The following is a 27,673-nucleotide window of genomic DNA, read 5'->3' on the forward strand; positions in this document are numbered from 1 at the left end:
CCCCTTTTCTGATGAAGGGTCTAGGCCCGAAACGTCAGCCTCTCTGCGCCTATGATGCTGCTTGGCCTGCTGTGTTCACCCAGCCCTGCACCTTGTTGTCACGGATTCTCCAGCTTCTGCAGTTCCTACTATCTCTAGCAGAATTTATTGCTGTTTTTAATGAAGGTATAAGTGTAAATGATGAAAACCTTCCCACCTTGTCAGCTTAACTGAAGAACCACTTCCCGTAGCACCCTTGATAACCATGGTGAGTTGCTGGGAAATACAGGATTCAGGATTGAAGCAGCTTAATTTTATTCTCTTAACAACCTCAACAATTACTTATTCAATGGATTCAAGGATGTTTACTTGTAACTTTGAATGGTGTTTCTCAGGGAAAGCTTGAAGATTGTGCATTAACATTGAGATCCTGATCTGATGTTGATTTCCTGGACATTGCCACTTTGCTAATTCCAGACTTTCAGTGGTATGGGAAAACTCTATCCTGATCTTAAATGCCACTCAATCTCCCTTCCTTTTCATGAGAGGTTTTCCAAATGCCCAGGTAGGCTATGGTATTAATTTCAAATTGCTAAAATATCATGAAAGAAGCTTCAATTAAATATTAGAATGTTGAACTGGCCTCTTCACAATTGGTTACTTAGAAACCACAGAAAACACCAACATTAAAACACTCCTGGCAACTCAACAGGGGATCATGTGCACGTGACTATATAACTCCTCCCCACTCCAAACACCTCCAGGTCATAGCAGCTAGGTTAATTACTTTCCGATGTAGCCAAATAACAAATCCCTTCCGGAGATTGGAGGGCAAATTGTCCAGAGCACTGGCAAAGCATTCATCAGGGAATGTGTGCTTGAGTTCAGAACTTTGTAGAAAGGAGATTCCAGTGAACAGGAATGTGATATTGCCATGTTCTGTATGGATCAAGGAATGGGAAGCACAGAATACTTCACGACAGATTCCTTGTGACAAACCGCTGACTATTGGATGACAGTCTTTGGACTGCCATTATCTTTATTATGCATATCCAAGACAGGCCAGGGCCCTACATAGCTAATCTCTACTACTCGGCCTCAGTCCAAGCCCATTATGCACTTGTGGAGAGTCATAACCAACGCTGCCCATTATGAGAAGAATCCTCTCTCTGGACTAAATGGCAGAATAATCACATGGAGATAAACAAATATCTCTTGTCTGCAGGGATTTGCATTTGCCAAATAAATGAACTCATACCTATTGTCAAGGATGCAGGTGAATCTCCAAAGCTGTTCATATTGTATGTGGACTGTAACAATTCAAGAAGGTAGCTCAGCACCACCTTCTCAGTGGTAATTAGGAATGGACAATAAATGCTGGCCCAGCCAGCAATACCCCCATCCCACAGGTGAATTAAACAAAACAGTGCAATGTGCTGGCTTCCTAATTCTTACAAACAGCGACTGAAAGAACTTGTGGGATGATTTTCATATCTGTTTCCACATGGCTGACTTTATTCAAATGTTAGAACTACTCCTGAACAACATCTATTGTGTAATAACACCCAAACACATTCATGGCCTTTATCTTGAAATAAAGCTCATTAATTATTACTGTATGAAGGCTCGATGTCTTTTACTAGGTTATTTCAATGTTAACCCATTTAAAAAAATGTTCAATGTTAGTACAACTGACATTCAATGATATAGGTTCAATGGAGATGACTTTAACTTTCATGTTGACCAACTAGCAGAATTTATTGCCTTTTTTAATGAAGATATAAGTTTGGACATCTGTACTCCTATTTCAGGGCTAAATACTTACATGGGTTTAATATTTTCTTGATTATTCCTATAATTCTTGGTAAGAGATTAGGCTAGAACAGTTCTGAACCAAACTGAATTCAAATTTTTTAACCTCAAGCCAACAATCTGCTGATGTTATTCCAGAATCCTCATGCTATAACAAGTTACAAACTGTTATCTTTTGGCAATTGTGTTCTAATCAGGTAAAAATTAATTCCCAAGAGATGTTTTGGAAAAGAAGACTTCTTAGTCTTTTTATAAACACCGACAATGGAAACGCTGTTAAATTTGTGTACTATGTTTGCAAATGTTTCATGTGGTATGCTGTGGTGTGGTTTTCTTAAAGTAGCTCATGGAACAGGAAGCAGTGTCTGTACTTAAGGTGGTATTGCTTTTCACTGAGAACAAGTGTTGTGACAAATTCGTCCTTTTGGTAACAACAAAATTAATATTTGTCATTTTAATCATTATGACAATGTATAAAGAAATTACAGTATAATTACACTGGCAGAAAATTTAATAATTTCCTTGGGTATTTGTGAGTATAAATTTCTAAAAAGACAGTACACCTTTAATGGCATACATTCTGTACCTCCATTGTGATGTGGAGTTTAAACAAAGTGGTAAATTTATGCAGACTGTTACTGTGCGTCAGTTATTACGCTGTGAAAATAAAAAAAATAAATTTGCACACAAAAGTGGGCGTGAAAGAGAAAGACAGAGGGCCAGGGAGAGGATATTTACCATTACAAACCATGGCGAGCAGTGAGTGAAAATGCAGGATTATTTGTTTTGATTCCCTTTCTCTGATTTCCTTTTTCTTGTATTAACTGACTATTCTCTGTTTAATCTTCCTAATTCAATCAGATTTCAACAAACTTTAGGAGTGGTATTTGGAGGCGGTCAATCTGCGTTGAATCGGGCTCTTTTGTTTGTCTGCTGTTTGTTTTTATGCATTGAACTTAGCAACTCATAGAAACAAGTAAGGAGGCAAAGATGTAAGATACTATACAGTTAAGACAGGAAGAAAAGCATTAAATCGAAACTGAAAAATGACATGTATATCATCATGGACTTTAGCACAGATTAAAAATTAGATCTTCCAGTCAATTAAAAATAACACGTACACAAATGGCGAGTAATGCTAGATTAACAGTTAATTTTGAGAACTCTGATTCATAGCTTTTGGATAGTGAAGATAATAAGGAAAATAGGGCAAGGGCAGATGTCTGGTGTTAAATCTCAGTTCAAACAGGATCTCATTTAATGGTTGGATTGAGAAATTAAATGACCTCTCCCTGTTCTTTTGGTCCTGTAGGTTTCCAAGATTATTATTCTTTTCATTTGTGAAAGGATTATATAACCATTACTTTTATAAAGTCAAAAAATGAAGTTAAAGTTCTCACTTTCTTTTTGATCCCCACCCTTTCACATTGGGATCTGGTTTCATGTTTCGATATGTATTGCTGATGTGATTCTAAATCGAGGCTGAAAAATGTTAGAGGTGCAGTTACGTTCCTGCCATTCTGGGTCCACTGGAAGCATTTCTGGAATTTAGGTGGACTATTGGTGTTTTGAATTTACCTCATTTGTATCAGCAACTGGATTCAGAGAAAAGATAGTTTTGATCCAACAGTTTCACACATAAAATTTCCAAAAACGCAGCGTCACAAATCATAAACTATTACGGGATAAAAAATTTTCTATAGGTGGAGGAACTCAGAAGTCCTATTTGTGACATTATGGCATGGACATAGGGCAACATATCCCCATTTCCAAAATGGGTGGAAAAGGAATGTATCATCAAAAGAAATCACAGCCCTAGGTCACCATTAGAGTTGAGGCAGCTGTTCATATATTTAAATCTGTTTCCTACAAATAATTTAACAGTTTTTATTTCGACTCAGTGGGAGCCGTGATATTAGCAAAATGTATGAGAATGAATTCCTCATTTCGTTAAGTTGTGTGCTCTCACTTGCTGGACCTTTCCTGTTAACAAATACTCCCCTGTAAATACCACTACCATTTCTGCATATGGGCCTTTTCAGAGAGCTATCGAAACTGGGCTGGATCTTTCTATATTTCAGCTAAATTTCTAGCTGATGTCTCATAAAGGGCTTCTCTCTGTGAGGCCTGATGAGTTTTCTCATGTGGGAATCCCAATCCCACCTCATTAATCATTTACCGCTGCCTTATGGTATCCCTCTCATCTGATGTTAGCTGGATTTTCTCAATCATTGTAGTTGGAAGTACTCACCATTGCCACACTGTTCCAGGATATACCAGCATTCCTAGTGCTGGCACCATATGTAAAAGGCCATTGTGTACCTAGTCAAGCATTGGCAGTCTGGAGGTGCCCTACGCAGTTGCAGATATGTGCCCTGGACATGACAGAGAAGGTGAGATTGGTGCCCTGATTTGTGGACAGAAATTTGGTGGATGGGGAGTTGCAGAGGAGGGACATCTTCTTTCCTCAGAGGAGGCCTCAAAACCACAGCCTGCCAGCCTGATCCAACATTGCTACTTGCTTTCGTGAGGGTCTGCACGGTGCAGAGAAAGACCAAACAGTGCTGAAAGAAGGCCAATGACTTCCTGTGCTACATGAGGGTAAGTATCACCAACTTCTGTCTGCTACCTCATTGTCACTATGTCTCTGCTAGTGCACCAAGGGTCATGGTCTGCCACTCTCACAATCACATGTAACATCTTCACTCACCACTCATTTTCAGCCACCCAAAACTCCCCACACTGCTAGCTCTGCATGCTTTCTGTGCTGCCTACTCTCTCACTCAAGACACCTCACTACTTTCCCCCAACTTGTACCAGCATTAATAGCTGGCCCACCCACTTGCACCTCACTCAATCCCTTCCTCTGCCTCCTTTCAGGAGGACACAGCCTATAACAGGGCAAAAGGAGCCATTGGAGGTGAAGGGGTGTTGGATGTTTGTCTCCTCACACCCTAAAGGAGAGAATCTTGACCTGTGTAGGTGAAGTCTGGGATTGTCCTGTGGTGATGCTAAAATCTCCATGTCCTGCCAGCCAAGTAAGAACCATTGCTTATGGTTGTGCTAGTCTCCCTCAAAGCCACTGCGAATTTATTATTATCATGCCACAGATTTTACCATTTGACCAGGACACTTTCTCTTCTTGTCTCTGGCAGGATGTCCATGATAGGTGCAATCAAGGGGACCATCCCTCAAGGCATACTCTCTTCCAACTCTGAGGAAAAGAGTAATGAGGCCTCAGAGGCTTCACTAACAAAGCTGCCCCCTGCAGCCCCCACTGCTCGGTGACACCTCAGTGGTATTTTCTCCAGACTACAGTCAAGAGCACATTCTGGTGAGCACATCATTGCCATGTTTCCACAGTTGGTTGAGGAAGAAATTGCCAACACTACTGGCACGCAGTGGACAATGGACAGAAAATCAGGCATCTTCTCAGCCTGGAACAGGAGAGGTCTTCATTTGTTGGCAATAAGAGACACCATACAAGCAGGTACAAGAGCAGTGGGCAGGCTTGTTGACACTGGGCAACCTGACACTAAGATTACAGGGCTGCAGCGCAGTCATTGGGACCCTGCTACCTCAGGCATGTGATCATCAGAATGCCTCTATTGACACATTGGCAGTTTGGCATGGAGAGGCAGGTCCTGCAGTCTCAGTATCCACTGGATATACTCACAGATCTGCACTCCAACACTCTAGCCATTGGTACTCAGTACCAAAAACAAGGTGCTGGGGGAATGAGGCACTTTGTCCTCAATCCAGGTGCCCCTTCCTCATGAAGAGATAGGTTGGTGCTCAATTCATCAAAGACCGAGTAAAATGGCTGCCCAACATTTAGTATCAAGGCTATCTTGGTCAACAATGCAATTTTGCCTAACGAGCCTGGGCATGAAACCAGCCTGATATTGTTCGGGTGACATGAGTCACATTTACTCAATATGAAAATAGCTTTCTCTGGCCTTGCAATATCAACAATGATCTGCCCTTCTCTCTCTCTGAAGCTGTTGTAGCTCTAATTCATGTCTTCAGCACTTCAAAGTTAGGCTGCTCTAATTCATTAGTCTACCCTCTGCAAGTTCCTCCAGTTTGCAGAGTAACACTGTTGCTATGTTACTGAACTGGCAATGATCTCCACACATGAGTTTAAGTCCCATCATGGCAGCTGAGGAATGTAAATTTGTTTAATAATTACATCTGGAATAAAAAGCTAGTTTCTGTAATGACAGACACATAAATAGGGAATAAAATCTTTATACCCAGTCTGATCTACATTTGATTCCAGGCACACAATAATACTTTAATTTGTTAAAGGAATTTAGGGCAAGAAATAAATGATGGCCTTGTCATTGATGCACCATATCATAAGTAATAAAAACAAAGTCTTGATTATTTCAAAACATTAAACATTTTCTTAAAACTTTGCATAAACCCACTTCTCCTCAATGTAGTGATGTCCTTTGGTGTTATACAAGTGAGACTGTCTGCACTTCCAATACAAGAGTACAGATCACATCCCATTCCATGCCATGTGGCATTGATAGTTGCATGTTCAGCCATTGTGCTCCTGCCTTCCAGAATACTTCAGTCCATTTATAATATCATGCAATGTCTCTCCTTAGAATTCTCCTTCCTGTGCTTTTACTTTCCAACCCAGACCTATCATATGCTCCATGTGCTTGTTCAGGACTGTCACACCTATCTGAACTCTACACATCACTGGTCTTGACCTCGTGTCAACCAAGCCTCTTACCCATGCAGGCCCATTTCCAGTGATCTTACACCAAACTGTGTCTGGCATTGGCGTTCCTGATGCAGTTTCACCCTCCCACCAAGGTTCGGGAAGATCAGATTTAACCTGGTGTAGAGTCTTCTCCCCATTGGCACTCTGCTGGAGCTATCCCTGTAGTTGCATGAGGGGTGGTCCCATAATCAAATAGGGACTGGGACAATTTGATACCTAGTGAAGCTATAGGCTGTTTCTTTAAGCCTGCCTTCAACATTTGGACTGCTTTTTCCACCAGACCATTGGACGATGGATGGTATGGAGCTGTCCTTATATGTCGAATCCCATTTGACTTTTGGAAGTAGTCAAATTCCCTGCTGGTATATGATTGCTCTTTATCTGTGAGCAACACTAATGCGCAGTTTTTCTGTTGTTGTTCCTGTGTTTGATGAATGAACTCTATGCACTTTGAGTGGGTGTCTGCAATAACTAAGAACATTTTTAATGAACCAATGAAAGGACCTGTATAGTCCACATGTAACTGAGTTCGGGGCTTACTTGGCCATTCCCATGAATGTGGGGGAGCTGCTGGCCCTAATTTTTGACACACTGGCCATTGCCTGATCAATGTGTCTATGTTGTCATCTGCTGAAGATACCCCAAATAGCAGTCTCATATATCGGCACAAGCCCTTATGGGTATTCAATTGTAGCATACATCTGGAAACCTTATCTAACCACAATTGCAAGTACACAAGGCTCACATACATCTTTGTGAAGCACGGGCCCCCTGCGTAATTGCAAGTAGACAAGGCTCATGCCCATCTTTGTGAAGTACAGGCCCCGTGAGTATGAGTCCTCTATGCAAGGGCCTGGGTATTTATCTAGTTGTGAGAAACAGTTTACCATTTATTTAAAATCCCCACAAAGATGAACCACCTGTTGGGCATTGACAATCTGTACGAATGGAGCGAAAACTGTGCTGGTTTGAAGATTACTTCACTTTCCAGCCTTCTGATTTCTGCCTCTACTTTTCCCTGTAAGGCAAATGGCACTGTATGGGACTTGCAGTATTGTGGAATTGCTTCCTGGTCAGCATGCAAGGTGGTCTTGGCTCCTTTGATAGTTCCTAGACCTTCTTGAAAAACTTCTACATATTTTATTAGGACTTCACTCGGACAGCTATTTTCTAATCGAGAAACGTTGAGCCAATCTAGGTGAATCTCTCTCAATCAATTTCAATCCATCAGGCTTGGGCCTGAGCCTTTTACTATAATCAGTGGTAACTGAACCAGCTACTTCTCAGAAGAGACCGGAACAAAAGTAGCACCCTTACTCAGTAAAGGTTCCCCGGTATAGGTTCTCAGTCTAGCCAAGGTCTTGCACAAACTTAAGGCTTGGAGTCCATAGCAAATTTTGTTAAAAACTGGTTGTGTGATCACTGAAACAGCTGTGCTGGTATCGACCTCCATTAGAACTGGATGACCATTTAACCAGATGTTTATTTGATTGATTCTAATTTGGATGTTGCTAAGCAATTTAACTGTTCTAGACCAGATGTAGGGTGAACTTTTCAGAGTGTGCAGTCTCCTGGATACCGGCTTATGAGTTCTCTTACTCAGTTTGGCTCTAGTGGGACTCTTTTACTCTCTCGAGTCTACGTGTTGGCAGTGACTACAATGGCTTGCCAACCCGGATCCAGAAGAAAATTTTAACTGTTTGGCAGAGGCTTGGCTTTGTGTTGGGGTTTTGCCAGCCTAGAGTCCTTCTGTTCAAGATATGTCCTGAGTGAGGCTATGGAATTTCCTTCACTTAAGTGGTGCTCCCGAAGCTCAATCAGACTGGCGAGGGTGTCCAGTTCCTCAGAGTACCCTGCAACTCATATATTCTATTTGCCGCATGTTTCAATGATAAAGCCAGTAGTAGTGCTGTTTGAAGTCCAGTTGGGCTTCAGCTGGTAAGCACTTTTGCATGGTTACATCATTAATCGCACATACCAAATGGTCTCTCAGCATCTCATTAAAGATTAAATGAAATTCACATTCCTTTGCCTGTCATCTTAACCTAGTCAAAAATCCCAATACGGATTCTTCTGGTTCTTGAATTGCTGAGTAAAAACGATAACATCTCAGAATTAGAAGAGGCTTGGTTTTGTAATATTTCTTAACTAAATCCATCAACTGAAAGGTTTTAGTATCTGATGCTTCAGGGAAACTTAAGCTCCTAATAACTGAAAAAGTTGCTGATCCACAAGCTGTCAGGAAAATTAGTCATTGCTTTTCATCTGCCCCAATATCATTTGCCTGGGAAAAAAATATTGCATTCTTTCCACGTACTGGGCCTAGTCTTCAACGACATGGTTGAATGAGTCAAACTTCCCAAATAACGGCATGATGCCAGAAATTCTTATCCCATCTCAAAGACGATTGTTGCGAGCCAGTTTCTTCAGGACTGTGTTTTACTCTCGTTGCCATTGAAATAACTCCACTGAGGCTGGTATCTCGTCACCAAGTCACCCTTCATTTACACATGGAAAGTCATTGTCATTGGCCCAGCTCCCTCAGAGCCAGCTCACAGAGTGTCAGAATGTCTGACACTCCTCTTTTTAACTGTAAGCCAGGTATCTCTCAGGTTAAAAGCCTCAATCAGGGAACTCCTATTCATCTGGCTGACCTTGTTACAATCACTGCCGTCCTGCATTTAAATGTCATTATGTAAGTACAGTGTTTAATTGATGTACCATTAACTCTTCAATAATTTTGAAGGATAGCTTCAGATGTACGAATATCATTCATCATTTTACTTAAACAAAAATGAGATAAAAGTCCCCGTGGGTGAAATTACATTAAATTATATTGTTGAATAAAAACTTAATACGTTTGAATGAGTTTCCTTTGCTACTCTAACAAAATAGAAAATTGGTTACGTCCTCATTAGGGGAGTCCTGATTGCTGCAAATTCTCAACACCTAACACATCTTCCCTTTCTTCAAGGTGCAGACCATATCATGCAAGATGTGAGTTACATTGACTTGCATTGTGAGAAGAATAACCGAGATCACCGAACTGCTGAGATCAGCACCAAGCGACTGATAGTCAGGCGTGGACAGCCCTTCGAGATCACAGTGCAATTTAACAGGAATCAATATGATCCAGACAATGACAAATTTAAACTTGTTGCTCAAACAGGTAATCACTTTGCAATGATGTCGGGAAACTTCACAGAGTATCTATTAATGATAATTGAAAAAGGGAATTTAAAAAAAAAACATTGTTCTTTTACTTCTCTAATAACTGATTTTAGTGTGTGTTTGTACCGCCAATCTCTTTGATTGGTTTGCATGACTGAAGGGTCACATGAGTTGATGGTTGAATTGCAATTTTCGTTATGAAATGTTCACATGCTTTTTTTTTTAAGTTTTTGCAATTACCGTTGGCCAGACAGGAAGTAGCAGACAGGATATTGAAAGTGGGCAAAAAGTTGAGATAAAATACAGTAGCTTCCCCTTATTTTCAACATTATGGCCAACTGCTTTTGCAGCATCCTGTCTGAGTAGAATGTTATCAGATTTTGTGGTTTAGTTGCTTGCTTGCAATTACTTTTCTGGCAGTTAAGCATTCTGATTTGAAGGCAGTGAAATTTAAACAAACACTTGCAAGCATGTTAGTGGAGTCGACTCCATTAACTGGACTTGGACATTAGATCATTAGAAATAGGAATAGGAATAGGAATAGGCCATTCAGCCCATTGAACATCTTCCATCATTTATTGATTGATCTGAATTTTGCTTTATCTCCACTTTTCTGCCTGTTTTTCATAATTCTTGACTCCCTCGTCAATCAAAAATCTTAGTTAGTCTTGAATATATATTCTGGCCTAACTTATATTGCTTCTGTAGATAAGAATTTAAAGCTTAATGACTTTCTAAGAGAAGAAATTCCTCCTCATCTCCATCTTACTATTACTATTACTATTTTTAAACTATGCCCCCCCACCTCCAGTTTACATTTCTACATGAGAATAAACATGTATTCAGTACCACCCTATCAAATATCTGAAATTAGGAGTCTAATGGTGATCATGAAACCATTGTCGATTGTTGGAAAAACTCATCTGGTTCACTAATGTCCTTTAGGGAAGGAAACTACCATCCTTACCTGGACTGGCTTATATGTGACTCCAGACCCACAGCAATGTGGTTGACACTTAACTGCCTTCTGGGCAATTAGGGATGGACCATGATGTGCTGGCCTGGTTAGTGATGCCCACATCCCATGAATGAATCAAAAAATCCCCTTCGGATTCTTGTAGCAAGATTTGCTGTGGGTCTGGAGTCACAGAAAATCATTGCAATTTTAGACATCTTAGTTAATAAATGCTTTAAACTCTTTTAGGCAATGCATAAAAGTTCAAACAAACAAATCTATGCCCTGCCTCCGTAAATTCTGAATTTTAAATTAACATTTAAATTTTAAAAACTGGACACAAAATGTTGCAAAAAAAGGCCATCTGAGGGTCACCTGACTTCTTTTGCAGATTGAAACTACTCCCCTGTCAAGGGTGAAAAAAATGAACATTACAGAGCGAGGAGAAAAGCTTATCCGAAAAGGACATTATCATCAAGTTGAAAACTAAGCATTAGAAAAGAAGATTCCAAAAACGTCTTAAGGCCCATCGAGACTACCCCATCCCCCTCATCATATACCCCATTAAGACCATGCAATCATACATGGAATCATTGCGGCCATTAATTCCACATATTAGAGACCTCAGTAGGGGATAAAAGACTACTGATGCCTGGTGGATTTCTTCAGCCATATAATTAGAAAGCATGGTATGGAAAATATGGCGCTGATGGAAATAATTAATGTGCCACATGAGATTTGAGCACACAGAAGGCCCAAAGGTCATGAAGCAGGCATTCTTTATCTACTGTCTTCAGGTGATTATAAACAGGATGCGAAATTAGGGATAAACAAGTAATCATTTCCAGTATGTAATTGGAACTAAGCCTGTGAGAAACGTTGGGCTGAGGAACCCTATGTCTATCTGCTCCTCCTTTCTTTGCAGTTCAACTGTATCCAATGGGGCCACATTATTGCAAGTAGATATAGGTGGACATTATGCCCAGGATCCAGGTGAGATCAAACTGCTACATACATCAGTTTAAGTAAGGGTAATCACCAGCTTCTCAAAGGATCATCAATAAATTGATGCTTCACCAGCGCTGCCGGTATTGCAAGATGGCATTTGACAAAGGCTCTGTACAAGTAAAACATCACTTCCACACTTCCTTATTTCAGCATCCTTTAATTTAGAGTCAACATTCCAATAGGCCGTAAAATTAACTTCTGTAACTGTGCAACAGACATTAGTAGTTTTTATCCCCTATTGAGGTCTCTAATATGTGGAGTTAGTGTCTCCTCCACATCTTCTAGTCTTTCATCATTAAGAAAATATTCAATTTATTTCACAGGTTTAAAGTGGATGACCTCACTTTCCGAAATTGACCTCCATTTGCCATAGTGCAGTCTACATATTTAACCTGTTTCTGTCCTTTTGTACTGTTCTGCTTCTTCTCACACAATTTAGTGCCATTTCAAACTTGAATACATCTAAGCTTTCTATTTCTCCATTAGTATGCATACAGTGGAAAGTTGAGGCTGTAGAATTGATCACCGGAGTGCAGCACTTGAAGTTGTGAAGACCTACCCAAGCAGTGAAAGCACACTTTCAAAGATTCAGATAGTTGTGGTGACCATATATGTAAGGGCCAGTCTCGTGCTAATGATAATGATCTAAGAAGGGATTGATTGATTGAATCTGTGAATTAGTTTGTTTGAAACAGTAAAACACTTGAGTTACAAACCAGATATTATAGCAAAACAACTGATTTCTGTTTGTGCAGCTTGCGAATCCAAAGCAGACAATTGACAAGCAGAGTCACAACATTAGCACATGGCTTCCTTAAACGTCTCTTAAAAACATGGCACACATTCAACAGCCACACCTCTTTGTAGTTCTCCTCAGCTGCATTTTGGATCATTCTAAATGAGATAATTGTCTAAGAGAACTATCGTTTGACCCTTGTAGCTAATTTTTAATTGTTTGTCTGAGAGAAAGATAGTCAAGTAGTTAATGTCTGTTCTAGAAATTGTGCTTCCATTAAAGGTCACTAATTTTGATTATTGGTTAAAAATCAGTTTAAATAGCTTTAGAATTAATTAATTCATTTCTGTTCCTTTGTTTTAGGGACTAACCCTTCAGAGACTTCAGGAACTAAAATCCTGTTTCCGCCATCGGACACAATAAACAAAAAGAGATGGAGTACAGTTGTTGTCTCCTCGTCCAGGATCAGTTTGTCACTAATTATAAGCACAGCACCAAATGCTAAGATTGGTTGTCACACCTTAGCCCTGCAGAAAGTAACTGTGGATCAGACTCTTATCTATCCACTTGGGGAGTTTGTCGTACTTTTCAATCCATGGTGCTCAGGTACCGTTGCTTCTAACATTCAATTCAAATGATTTCCTGTATTTACTCAGTTAGAACCATAATACAGATTAAACAGAAGGCTATTACTTTGAGGAGATACTAATTTTTGATGCACTCTCCTTGAAGCTTTAAAGATAGTAATAGGACTTTGTGACATTTTCTTGAATGTCACTTGAATAAAAAGTTGCTTTATTCTAGATATTCTAGACTCTAGTTTGTACAAATACAATATGAAAATGTAAGAATAAGTGCTATATGTTCTCAGGAAAGTTTATTTACTGGTGCATGGAGTCTTAAATTGAACTTGTTTTGAAACTTAGATATGAAAGTCTAAAGAAATTTGAAATTTAGATTGATTTCTGATAACTTTGTGATCATGATGCCTTCTATCCACATGACACAATTGTACCTTGTACTTGGCTGATTGTCAGTACATGTATTCCAGAAGGAAATACCAGTAAAAGTGGTGTATGACACACACAGTTACGACTTATATGGAGCTTCAAAACAGAGTAGATTCTTTTCCAAGTATTATATATAAATATTTGACTCTTTTTTTAACTCAAAGATAATGATGGAATAACTATGCTTATTAACCTTGTCCAGTTTCTACTGAAGGTACTGGCTCAAAAGAGTCCATGCAATCATAATGTACAGGCAGATAAATGCTGTTCAAGAGCTTGGAGCTGGTTACCTCTAGTTGTAGCTGTAGATCAGGTGTGATACCAAAATTTAAATAAAAATTTCAAGCCTGAACTCAGGAGGTTTTAACTGACACAGTAAAGGGAGTGGAAGTGGGGCATAGTTGCTGGGTAATGCTTTGATCCTTCGAATCAAAACTTTAACTCTACTTTCTCTTCACAGATGGCTGCCAAACCTGCTGAGTTTCTGCAGCAATTTCTTCTTTGTTTCAATTCTTCAGCTTCTGCAGTTGTTTATTTTATTTTAGTATATAGCTCAGATCTTTTCTCTCCTTCAGTTTTAATGCTGGCTAGCCAGACATTTTGACCAGAACTGTATCCCTAATGTGGAAGCCAGCCCCAATAAATATTGGGTCCATCGTCTCTGTGCTGATAGAATGTTTCTAAATGCAAAGTCTTTGTTTATTACTAGCTAGAGTGACAAACCAACACAGGTAAAGTTGCAAAGGCTGCATATTACAGTTGGGGATCATGGTCACAGGGCACTTGGCCATTTAGATCATTCCTAACTTCCTTACAGTTGTCTTGCTTTTTAAGTTAAGTTAGAGGAAGATTATATCATCTCCTCCATGACGTTTACTCATGGTTTATGCTAAATTACATTAATTCACTATTCCAGAGAGTGGGACCTCATATAAAAAAAAAGACTGTCCTTACTTGTATAGAAAAGATAAATACATGGGTCCAATTCTAATCAGAGTGGGTATCACGTGATGTTTGCAATTAGTTAGCTTCTCCTTCATCCCTCACTCAAAATGTGTCTGGGCTTTAATTTTCTGCAGTGGTCAGGGTAACAGACCATTTTAGACCTCAGTAACCAATGGGACTAAAAGTATATCGTATTATGCAATGACATTTAAGGATGAGAAATAAACGGAAGACCATTGAGGAACATAAATCAGAGTCAAATCCAGTACAGAAAGAGGAATAAAGAGAAGCAAAGGAAGATTGGATAAATTTTGGGAGAAAAACGGAGAAAATAAAGTAAGAAAAACACTGTCTTGGAAACAACTGTGCTAAACTTAAATACCTACAATTACAAAAAAAAACGAGGGCAGTGAGCTGGATTGAACTGGGAAAGGAGTTTAGCAGAAAATACAATTGATGTTTAGGGTGGCACGGTGGCACAGTGGTTAGTACTGCTGCCTCACAGCACCAGGGACCCAGGTTCAATTCCACCCTCGGGCAACTGTCTGTGTGGAGTTTGCATGTTCTCCCCATGTATGTGTGCGTTTTGTCTGGGTGCTCCGGTTTCCTCCCACAGTCCAAAGATGTGCAGGTTAGGTAGATTGGCCATGGTAAATTGCCCACAGTGTTCAGGGATGCGTAGATTAGGTGGGTTACAGAAGGATGGGTCTGGGTGGGATTCTCTGTGGTTCGGTGTGGACTTATTGGGCCGAAGGGCCTGTTTCCACACTGTAGGGATTCTATGATCTATGTTCAACGGCAAATAGTTCAGGACTTGCAGCAAAGATATATCCCACTCAGGAAGATGATTTCTTGGAAATGGACAAAACAGCCATGGTCAACCAAGAAAGTTAAGGATAGTATTGAACTGAAAAAAAAAACACACACAATGTAGCAAAGATTAGTGATAAGCCAGAGGACTGTGAGAAAGAGAGAGAGGAAAAAAGGAGGGAGAAAATAAAGCATGAGGGAAAATGAGCAAATAATATCAAAATAGACTGCAAGAGCTCTTTAAACGTGTTGAAAGGAAGAAAGTAGCCACAGTGAATATAGGTCCATTAAAGAATGAGGCTTAAAAAGTAATAATGGGGAACCAGGAAATGGCAGAGGAGATGAATTGATGCTTTACATCAGTCTTCATGGTAGAGGACACTAATAGCATTCCAGTAATGCTAAATCAAGGGGAAACAGATGGGGAGGGAGTAGATACAATGACTGTCACCAGAGAAAAAAATATTAGGGAAACTAATGGGGCTGAAGGCTGATATGTCCACTGGATCTGATAGATTGCATCCTAGAATATTAGAGGAAGTTATTGCAGAGATAATGAATGCACTGGTAGTGATCATTCAAGAACCTGTAGTTTCTGGAGAAGTTCCAGAGGATTAGAGAACTGCCCATGTAAAACCCTTAATCAAGAGCAGAGAGAGAGAAAGAAAGGTAAGCATAGGCCCGTTAGCTGGTTACTTGTCATTGGGAAAATGTTATATTGCTACAAAGGATGTAATATCGGAATTTTTAGAAATACTTAATATCATGAAACAGAGTCAATGTGGCCTAATAAAGGGGAAATAATGTCTGAAAAATTTACTAGAATTCTTTGAGAAGGTAACAAGCAGAACAGATAAAGGGGAGCTAGTAGATGTAGTATATTTGCATTTCTAAAAGGCATTTCTTAAAACATCACACATAATGTTACTTAATAGGATAAGAACCTGTACTGTTGGGATGTAGTATATTAGCACGGCTAGAGGATTGTCCAACTGATAGAAGGCAAAGAGTTGGGTTAAATGTGATATTTTCAGGATCAATCCTGTAACTAGTAGAGTACAAAAAGGCTCAATGCTGATGCCACCATAAATTATAATTTAAATTATTGGGTGAATGAATTTGTTATACTATAGCCAAGTTTGCAGAGACACAAAAATATTCGGGAAGGCAGTAGTGAGAATGACACAAACACTCGAATCTTACAATACTTTCACTAAGTGTCAATTTCATCACGTTTTAAGGAATGTCTTTCTGCGTGGGACTTGGTGAGATTTCTTGCTGCGTTGTTCCAAGCCCATCTCATTAATTATCTACCATGCCTCTATGGTGCCCCTCTTGCCCAATGCTATCTGGATTCTACCATCTTGTTCTGCCTAGAAGAATTCACCTCTATGAGGATATCTGGGAATAGGCTGGTATCCCTGGCAGCTATAGCATCTTTAAAAGGCTGTTGTGTACCTGAATAAACACTGTTAGTCCAGAGCTGCCCTGCATGGCTCTGATATTTGCTTGGGGTGTGGCAAATAAAGGAGAAACTCACACCCCACTCTGTGGATAGGTACCTGGAGATGCTGATGAATGAGGAGGTGCAGACAGGATTGATCGCTTCCCTTAGGACCAGCAGAGGATGCCATGCTTACAGACACTGCCAGCTTGGTCCGAGGTTCCACCTGTGTAATTGAAATCTCAGCTGTCTGAGGAATGCCCAGCAATAAAGGAAGAAGGTCAATGACATCCTCTGTTTTATGAGTGCTACCTCAAGCTCACTCTACCTCTGTTACTGCACTCACCACCCACCAAATTCTACCGATGTTCTATCTCTCTCAGAATTACATACAATATTTACCCTCACTGTCTCTCACCCACCTCAGACCATCTGCTTTCTAATCCTAAATAGCACCTGTGCTGCCTACTCACTCACTTGAGAACACTCCCTTACCATTGTTTTCCCTACATCTTCAGCACAAACAGCTGTGCCATCCACGTTCATCTTGCTCAATCTCTCATTCTTTCTCTAAATCCAGGAGAAATGGGGCAGAAATAGGCATGGTGGGCAGTGGGCTGTCTGACATTCAGCGCCTCACCCTCTTTAAGGGGAGAATACTGACCCTGACAGCCCCACGTGACTGTGTGCAAACCTTGGAATCAATATCAGAGACTGCACTTGAATTATTGTGCCAGGATCTCCTGACTGAAGGCTGTCTTCTTGCACTTGACTAAGGACTGCTGACAACCATGACAAGTATCTTGGCCTTAAGTCTGCACACAAGAGGAAGGTAATGGCCTAATGTTAGCCCAGAGACTCATACCTCCTCCCTCACCCCCATCCCAGGCCCCAAGAAGACTTTCCACATCAAGCAGATGTTCACCTGCACATCTGCCAATTTGGTATACTGTGTCCGCTGTACCCGGTGTGGCTTCCTCTACATTGGGGAAACCAAGCGGAGGCTCGGGGACCGCTTTGCAGAGCACCTACGCTCGGTTCGCAATAAACAACTGCACCTCCCAGTCGCGAACCATTTCAACTCCCCCTCCCATTCCTCAGACGACATGTCCATCCTGGGTCTCCTGCAGTGCCACAACGATGCCACCCGAAGGTTGCAGGAACAGCAACTCATATTCCGCTTGGGAACCCTGCAGCCCAATGGTATCAATGTGGATTTCACAAGTTTCAAAATCTCCCCTCCCCCTACCGCATCCCAAAACCAGTCCAGCTCGTCCCTGCCTCCCTAACCTGTTCTTCCTGCCACCTATCCCCTCCTCCCACCTCAAGCCGCACCTCCATCTCCTACCGACCAACCTCATCCCGCCCCCTTGACCTGTCCGTCCTCCCTGGACTGACCTATCCCCTTCCTAACTCCCCACCTACACTCACCTTTACTGGCTCCATCCCCGCCTCTTCGACCTGTTTGTTTCCTCTCCACCTATCCTCTCCTCTATCCATCTTCTATCCGCCTCCCACTCTCTCCCTATTTATTTCAGAACCCCCTTCCCCTCCCCCTTTTCTGATGAAGGGTCTCGGCCCGAAACGTCAGCCTCTCTGCTCCTATGATGCTGCTTGGCCTGCTGTGTTCATCCAGCCCTGCACCTTGTTGTCTCTAATGTTCTGGGGGCCCGGGTTCAAATCCCGCCATGGCAGATGGTGGAACTTTAATTCAATAATTATCTGGAATTAAGAGTTTAATGATGACCATGAATCCATGGTTGGTTGTTGGGAAAAAAAAACCCGTCTGGTTCACTAATATCCTTTAGGGACATTGGCCTCTGGGAATTAGAGATGGGCAATAAATGCTGCCTGGCAGTGACGCCCTCATCCCATGAATGAATAAAGGAAAAGCAAAATGGCAAGACAAGGCAATGCAGAATTAAATGAGATTGGTAGCTCTGGCTGGATGTGGTGTGGAAGGGGGTAGGGTGGGGCCATTGTTAAGTTCAAAAAGGCAAGACAAGGCATAACCATGACCATCCAGGTAGACTCAAGGTTAGTGAGCATGAAGAGATCAAGCAAACAGTCTTGTGATGCAAGAGGTCTAATCCAAGAGCTGGGTGGCATCAAGCCACCAGCAAGTTATGGAGCTATGCAAGTCACACACTCACAGTGTATCTGTTAATCTCCTGATTTACATATTTGTGTGTGTGTGTGTGTGTGAGTGTGTGTGAACACATTATTTTTACAGCAAGATCTGGTCCATTGACAGTGAACAGATTTAAAAAATTTGTTCATGATATGTGGACATCGTTGTCTAGGTCAGCATTTATTGCCCATGAGAGGAAGTGAGAATGAGCTGCCTTTTTGAATTGCTTCAGTACATGGGGCAGGCACACCCATAGTACCATTAGGGAGAGACTTCTAGGAATTTGATCCTGTGACAGGGAAGAAGGGGCAATATGGGTTCAAGTCAGGAGAATGTATGACTTGAAACTGATTTTGCAGGTAGTAGTGTTATCATGTATCTGCTGCCCTTGGTCTTCTAAGTAGTGAATCTTTAAGAAGGCTATTGTATGCAAAACAACGTACACAGCCATGGTGATTTGAATTTGATTATTAGTTGACCTTCTAGAGATTACAATTTGTGTTGAATAATTATCACTGCTGTTGTGTGAATTATGTTCCAAATTCTAACATATCCAGAGATAAACACACAATCAATAGCAAAATACAAACTCTAAATGTCTTCAATGCCCCAGTTGTACTGAAATGTCAGCACACAGAAGTTTCCCTTACTGTTTGATTTCTTTTTAATTTGCATGCACATAGTCAGGGACCAAATAATTACAGGTCCCACTTCAGCATCCATCATTTATCATCGAGAATGTGGCATGATAAACATTGGAAATGATAAGTAAATGCCATGCACAGTGCACCATTATGCCCCTTGTAATTTCAACTCTGGAACTTAACCTTCAGCTTGAGAAAAGCATGACATTTAGTTTTTTTGCATGAAACATATATGAAGTAAACAATCAAGTATTTTCTTCATAGAAGCAGTGCATCCTTAAAATGATTTACTGATCTGAATATTAAAAATGACTTGCTAGCTCCTTCTATTGTTGCGCCTTAAGATGTATGATGAGCAGAAGGACTTAGCCAGCTATGAAGATCTCTGGCATTAAGGAGATCCTGTTCAAATCTTCTACAGCCCACAAGTCGTAGCTTTTGTAATTCTTGCACTTTCCTTTTCTTTTAGAGGATGAAGTCTTTATGAATGATGCTGCGCAGCTAAACGAGTATGTGCTAAATGAGCAAGGAATTATCTTCACGGGTTGCACTGAATACATTCAACATCTGCCATGGAACTTTGGACAGGTCTTTGTAAAACTGAGAACATTTGCTATTAAGTTGTCTTTAATAACAAAGCTCCAACTGTTTTTTTTCCCTTATCTCCTAGTTGCTTGCTCACCGTACTCTTTTCCGAAGAATTGTTCATGAATATTACATATCATAAAGCTAATTCTTTTAAGCAGTGTTCATGACACAAAACAATTTTTTAATCTGTTTTCTAGTTTGAAGAAGATATTTTAGACATCTGCCTTAAGTTACTAGACAATAGTCACAAACATCTGAAAAACCCAGCGAAAGATTGTGCACGCAGAAGTTCACCTGTTTACATCTGTAGAATAGTGTCTGCTATGGTAAGAACAGGACTACAAAGTTAGTAGTCTTAATGAACAACAGTGTACCATTTCAAAGCATGACCTAATAATGTATTCCAGAAGACTAAGTATGCTACTGCTGACTGCTCAAGCTTTTATGAGCTTAGATTATTTATGACAATGGACTGAAGCTTACATTTGTTGATTGAATCAGATTTGTTGAGCCTTTTGGAAGGTTTCTTACCATGATGTCTAGTGAGATTCTCATTGTATCTTACCAAACTCATCTTATTAACTACCTATTTGTCCTATGTTGCCCACCCCCCGCTGATTCTAGCCCATCACTCATCTTACTTGGCACAGTTCCACCGCGGTTCGCTACCTACTGGATATTTGCTGAAATACTGGCATCCTTGGTATAACTTTTAAAAGGCTACTGTGCTGCTAGACAATATTGGCAATCTGGCATTGCCCTCACCAGCAACATAATGGCATCACAGCCACAAAACTACGCTGCTTGTGGGACACTGTGCTGTACAGGAAATGACCTCCCACTCTACCCAACACATGATGGGCAGTGTGTCTGCACAAAACAGGACATCAGTACAGCAGTACAGGTAGTCTTTAAGCTCTGGCTGAAGTGCCAACATGCTAACAGGCATGGTATAGTGTGGCAAGACAGAGTAAGGCAAAGCATGCACGCTGCAAGCATGCAGGTACGCATCTAAACAAGTGCTAAGAGAGTAAGCATGCAGTGCTAAATTGCAGCATGGTCTAATCCGTGAGATGGGTGCCTGTCCCTGTGAACTTGCGGCAGAGTTGCCTTTCAATACTAGTTGCAATGTAGATCAGTGCAGAGAGATACCATGAGGACCATGAGTGTTTCACAAATATGAGATGTCACAGTCCTGGTGATTGGATCCTTACCTTGATACCTGGGACTTGCTTAAAAGATTGAGATAGACCTTGCTGGACTTCACATGTGATTCTGCCACATTTCATGCCATAGCCCATGGCATTCAGGCCTTAATAAGATTCTACCCAATGTGTTGAATAGCTTTACAGTCTTCTTCATTTTTTTTTCATTTGGCTATTTGTGGGTTACCTGATCGATTTCACCTCTGGAGTTCATCTTCATGTACAATGGCTGTCAATGTCACAGATTCAATTAAAAGCTTGAACCACATTGATTGTCACCTCAAGCCTTGACATTTTGCTGAAGTTATGCTGAGAGCAAGGATAGTCTTTTAATTCACTGCAAAAGACTGAAAATATTTCAGTACCAGAAAATGAGTGATGCTTTAAGTAGTTCAGTTCAACAAATGGTTGTAAATTATCACATTGACCCATTGGTGTATTTTTCTTCTCAAAATTGTCACAACTCCATAACAAAGCCAGCACAACATTTCAGTCTTAACCTTTCAGATAAATTGTAATGATGATAATGGAGTACTCTTTGGCAAATGGGATGATCCATATACTGATGGAGTGTATCCAGGGAAATGGAATGGAAGTGTTGCCATTCTTCGTCAGTGGAACCACAGTGGCTGTCAGCCGGTTTGCTATGGGCAGTGTTGGGTGTTTGCAGCTGTAGCCTGCACAGGTAGGCACAATTTGGTTTTCACGTGGAAATGACATTGAAACCAAAAAGAGTGTGCATTTAAATATTCTCTTATATATTTGAAGTATGTTTTAATCCAAATATATATGACTTTGCATAATTTCAATCTATATTTATATAGATTCTAAGTTAACAGGTTCAATTAGTCCCATATTTTATGGAACAAATCAAAACAATATTGCCATTAGAATCAATGAGCATTTCACTTAAATGCCTTTCCCTCCCTCCCTTGTGCGATTTGTTCATTTTTTTGATGAAAGTGACTCATTTTATTTAATTATATAGAACCAACAGGACAAAATGATCCATGATCCAACTATTCCTGTCTATACAGCATATCCTCCCACTCCAACAACCATTTCCCACTCTGACCTCATGTCTCTCCCCCTACATGTTTGCCTCAAATGTCTCTCAAAAGATGTCAATGCTGTTTGCTTCAAACATTCCTTGTGTCGGTCAATTCCATAAGACATTCTATGTAAATAGTATCAGCTTTCCAAGAATAAAACCTGACCGCTCTGTTTCTGAATATAAAAAACGTATTCTTAAATCATGAAAATATTACTACAAACATCATCTGAAATTACAATTTAAAATTATGGACTAAATTGAATTTTGTGAGATCCTTATGCTGTCACTGTCATGAAAATGGAATAACGTTCAAAATAAATTAATCACTTTTCCTTTCTTTAGTTCTGAGGTGCTTAGGAATTCCAACCCGTGTTGTTACAAACTTTGAATCTGCTCATGACACCAATGGAAACTTAATCATTGAGAGTGAGTATGATGAAGAAGGAATGGAACTGGGCAAATCAGAAGATAGTATATGGTGAGTTAAAACTGTAACTGTACTGTGCCTTTAAAATGTTGTGATTCTAAAGTATCAACCCATGTTAAGATATTTTTGCCTGTTGAAAAATTCATCCAAACTGAAATTGTTACTGGCAAGAAAATCATTAATCAGGCTTCCAATTATTTAACAAATACAATATGTACCTTTTGCTCAATAGGTTTATTTTTTTCCGTAGAAATTTGAGTACTCTGACTGAAGAGTCCTATATGTTGTTGTATTTCAGGAATTTCCATGTTTGGGTAGAATCTTGGATGGCAAGATACGATTTGAGAACTGGTAATGATGGATGGCAGGCACTTGACCCAACGCCACAGGAGAAAAGTGAAGGTCCAGATACAAATAAACAAATGATGATTACAGTCTTAATTGCATAATAAAGAAAAAAAATGCTGGCATAATGGTTATAGTAAAGCCATTGTCACTGTTGAAAAATAATACTATTTCGTTCACTAATATCTTTTAGGAAAGAAATCTGCCATCCTTACCTAATCTGGATTACATGTAACTCCAGACCCACAACAATGTGGTTCACTCTTAATTGCTCTCTGAACTGGCCTATCCAGCCACTCAGTTGTATCATACAGTTAAAAAGCCAAAACACACATTGAAAATAAATACCGATAGTCAGATAACGGACAACAGTTGAATAAATGGGGTGTAATTTTAACTTTAGGAGTGTGAGACAGAAGGTTGCTGACTGTTGTCAATTATTTTTTGTTCATCCACGGGATGAGGGTATTGCTGGCTAGACCATCATTTTATTGCCCATCTCTAATTGCCCAGAGGGCAATAGAGAGTCAAACACATTGCTGTGGGTCTGGAGTCACATGTAGGCCAGAACAGGTAAGGATGACAGTTTCTTTCCCTAAAAAACTTTAGTGAACCAAATCGGTTTTTCTGACAATCGGCAATGGTTTTATTGTCACCACTATAGTCTTGGTTCCAGATTGATTTTTCATTGAATTCGAATTTCATCATCTGCCATGGTAGATTTGAACCCCGGTCCCCAGAACATTACCTGGGTATCTGGATTAAGAGGCCATTGTCTCCCTTAATTATTGTTTAGATTCCATACAACCTAAGAATGATTTACTTTACACTGTCATGACATGACACCTCAGTGCAAAGTTATATTCACTCTATTAATTTCTGTATGGTTTAGAGTAACAGCAGTTTACAGATAAAATGTAACATTGAAATAAACCAACACCACTCTCCAAATTACAGTAACAAATATTCAGGATCATTTTTGTTTACCAGGAGTATTCTGCTGTGGGCCAGCCCCAGTGAAAGCCATCAAAGAGGGGGAGACAGACATATGCTACGATGTTCCTTTCATATTTGCTGAAGTCAATGCAGATTGTGAGACTTGGGTCTATTCTAAAAAGGGGAAAAAGATGAAAATTGACTCTAATACAAGACTTGTTGGCCAGTACATCAGCACCAAGTGTGTTGGCAGCGATGACCGTGAGGATATCACAGAAAATTACAAATACCCTGAAGGTAATAAAATAAAGCCTGTTGTTAGAATAAATGAAGCAAATAGCTGCTTTGTTGAAGTCAACACTTGTTATTATACGTATTAAATTGTAGGATCGACTCAATAACTGAAAAACCATGCTCACATGCCTCACTGATTGTGCATGGCACTTTGAAGTGTGGGGAAATCCTAAGGCTGTCAATTGAATTTAAAACATTGTGGTGGAATTTTCATTGCAATATAATTGATGCAAATTAGGTAGGAGTCACTGCAATAATTCTTGGCTAAAGCCCTTCATTGATCAGAAATGTTACAAAGTATACATGAGGAAAAAAAGAAACCTATAATTACACATTGATCTTTCCCCCATCACCCCTCACCACCAAGCCCTTCCCTACCATGACTGTATCTTACATTTCATGGAGCAACTTGTGACTTTGCTTCACTAGTTTATTCAAAGACAATTTCTGGTTTCTGGCATTTTGTGAAGATATACCTCTTAATTGCTCGGAACATATCTTTTACCAGTCTGCATATTTGTACTTTTTTTCAGTAATCATAGTTTAACTTAAAATGGTTTCAGAATTAATCCTTTGTGCTCCCGACATAAGTGTCTTTTACACTTAGGTTTCAAAACTGTATTGAAGAACATAAATTTTATGAACCTATCTTCATTATTAATTTCTCTGACATGTTCGATCAACCTTGTTATCTTCTCTGAAAAGCTTCCAGGGCTTGAACAGTCATTTTGTTTCTTGGTGACCAGAACTGAATGCATTATTCAATGTTCAGTATATTCAGAGTATTCTACATATTTAAGGATGATTATCTCGAAGATGGACTATATTGGTATTCTAGCTCAGTATTTTGTTTGCTTTGTAACTTGATAAAACTTACTTTCAGTAGCAGATATGTTTCAGCCTCTCTTCCATCTAGTTCAATCCTCATCATTATATAAGTTCTGGCAGAGCAAAATGTTTGTGGTTGAATCAATCTCTTTATTACAGCAGTTATTCTTTAAATGCAGGATTTCTAATTTATTTTCATTAAAACTTTGACAAAATCAAACCACCTCATTCTAGAAAGAGCTATATACAGTTGCCCATGTGGACTAGGAGTATATATAGATTGTGTCAAAAATCTGATCTTATCTTATTAATAATTACAGGAATTGAAATCTAATTAGTATCTGTTTCATCCTGAATTGAAAAGACACTTTTTAGATATGATTGGATCAATATTAATCAAGGATAAATGATATCTTCCATGATAATTTTTTGGTTAGGATTCAAGTTTCATAGTAACATTGTATTTGTTTTTTCCTTCAGTCTAGGTTTTGGGTAGTGGCCTACTCATTGGAGTTAGACAGTTGTTATGAACCCAGCTGATTGGTTCTACTGGACAATTCTGAGTGAGACCTGGCTTGATAAAACATGTGTTTTTTTTTCTCTTTGCTTACATGGAGGTTATTCACTGAACCTAGTCACAAAAGGCTGCCATGCATTTTTAAGAAAAGCACATTACAGTTTATTATGCAAATGAAAACATGAACAAAGTTATTTCATGCAAGATTTAGAATAATCTCTTTACTAATATCAGGAAGAAAAATTCAACCCAACAATTGGTATACAAACACCCAAATCTCAGTGAAGGGCCATCTTTGTCTCTGTGTCTTTATTAGTCGAGGCATTGAGTTTAAGAGCAGGAAGGTTATTTTGTAACTGTATAAAACATTGGTCAGGCTGCACTCTAGAGTATTGTGTACAATTCTGCAATCTACATTACAGGAGGGATGTAACTGCACCAGAAAGAGTGCAAAGGAGATTTACCAGGATGTTATTGAAAGCAACAAATGCTAGAGATGACAGCAGGTCAGACAGCATCCATGGAGAGAGAGCAAGCTACTGTTTCGAGTTTGCGTTTCGTTTGCTGACAACACAAAACTGGATGGGAATGTGAGTTGTGAAGAGGGTGCAGAGAAGCTTCAAGGTGATTTAGACAAGTCAAGTGAGTGGACAAAAATATGGCAGATGCAGTACTAAATATGAAGTTATACACTTTGGTGTAAAAAAACAGAAAGGAAGGGTATTGTTTAAATGGTGACATATTGGAATGTGGATGAAGGGATCTAGGTGTACTTGTACACCAGTCAAGGAAAATAGTCAGGCAGGTGCAGTGAGCAGTTTGGAAGGCAAATGGTGTATTGGCCTTCGTTGCAACAGGATTTGAGCTGAGAAGTGAGGAATCATAGAATCCCTACAGAGTGAAATCAGGCCATTCAGCCCACTGAGTCCAGATCAACCCTCCAAAGAGCATCCCACCCAGACCCACCCTATCTGGGTAACCCTGCATTTGCCATGGCTAATCCACCTAGCCTGCACATCATTGCGACTGTGAATGGAAACCAGAGCACCCAGAGGAAACCCCTGCAGACGCAGGGAGAATGTGCAAATTCCACACAGACAGTTGCCTGAGGGTGGAATCAAACCTGGGTCCCTGGTGCTGTGAGGTAGCAGTGCTAATCATTGGTACACTGTGCCACCCTTGCTAGCCAGTGAGACACTGTGCCATTTTATTAGTTATAAAGGGTCTTGGTGAGAATACATCCGTAGTATTGTATCAGAGATAGTAAGAACTGCCGATGCTGGAGTCAGAGATAACACAGTGTGGAGCTGGAGGAACACAGCAGGCCAGGTAACATCAGAGGAGCAGGAAAGCTGATGTCAGCTGGCCTGCTGTGTTCCTCCAGCTCCACACTGTAGTTTGTATGCTGTTTTGGAGTCTCTACCTAATGATATACTTTCTATAAAGGGAGTGCAGCAGAGATTCACAGGGATGACAGGACTGCTGTATGAGGGGAGATTGGTTAGATTAGCCAGTACTCATTAGACATTAATATTTTGAGAGGGAATCTGAATGAAACATATAAAATCCTAACAGGGCTGGACTGACTAGATGCCAGGTGGTTACTTTCTTTGGTTGGGGAATCTAGAACCACGTGACACAGTCTCAGGATCCAGGATAGATCATTTCGGACTGAGATAAGCAATGATTTCTTTACTCAAAGAGTAGTGAACCAATGGAATTCTCCATCACAGAAGATTGTGGTGGCTAATTCACTGAACGTATTCAAGATCTGGTTAGATTTTTAGAGTTTAAAGGCATCAGCATTTATGGGAGAAAGTTGGAGTATGGCATTGAGATAGAGGATTAACCATGAACATATTGAATAGTGGAGCAGGCTAAAAGGGCCGCAAGGACTATTCGTACACCTAGTTTCTATATTTCTCTGTTTGATGCTCCTTTACCTAAAGTCACATGATTTCTTAGAAATTATGTTTTTTTTAACTTACTATTCAAAATGACTTTCTGACTTGGTTAAAATAAGAACAACCCAGACCTTCAGACAACAGAAAACTAAAATGAGATAACAAAGTGTGGAGCTGGATGAACACAGC

General features: G+C 40.0%; 1 protein-coding gene across 5 annotated transcripts in view; it reads left to right on the forward strand.

Annotated features, from left to right (window-relative positions):
• The first annotated feature begins 2,464 nt into the window (after positions 1 to 2,464).
• LOC109915737 (protein-glutamine gamma-glutamyltransferase 2-like) overlaps positions 2,465 to 27,673 on the forward strand; it is a 48,570-nt gene continuing 23,361 nt past the window's right edge. For all 5 annotated transcript variants that reach the window (XM_048608435.1, XM_020515408.2, XM_048608432.1 and 2 more), the window contains exons 1-9: positions 2,465 to 2,550; positions 9,507 to 9,701; positions 12,766 to 13,008; positions 19,856 to 19,974; positions 20,172 to 20,300; positions 21,687 to 21,864; positions 22,576 to 22,711; positions 22,959 to 23,062; positions 23,996 to 24,238. In XM_048608435.1, coding sequence (XP_048464392.1) covers positions 2,541 to 2,550; positions 9,507 to 9,701; positions 12,766 to 13,008; positions 19,856 to 19,974; positions 20,172 to 20,300; positions 21,687 to 21,864; positions 22,576 to 22,711; positions 22,959 to 23,062; positions 23,996 to 24,238 — 1,357 coding nt within the window. In that variant the 5' untranslated portion in view covers positions 2,465 to 2,540. The remainder of the gene's footprint in view (positions 2,551 to 9,506; positions 9,702 to 12,765; positions 13,009 to 19,855; positions 19,975 to 20,171; positions 20,301 to 21,686; positions 21,865 to 22,575; positions 22,712 to 22,958; positions 23,063 to 23,995; positions 24,239 to 27,673) is intronic.

Source organism: Rhincodon typus, chromosome 19 (genome assembly GCF_021869965.1).
Source record: "Rhincodon typus isolate 14 chromosome 19, sRhiTyp1.1, whole genome shotgun sequence".
Taxonomy (NCBI): Eukaryota; Metazoa; Chordata; class Chondrichthyes; order Orectolobiformes; family Rhincodontidae; genus Rhincodon; species Rhincodon typus.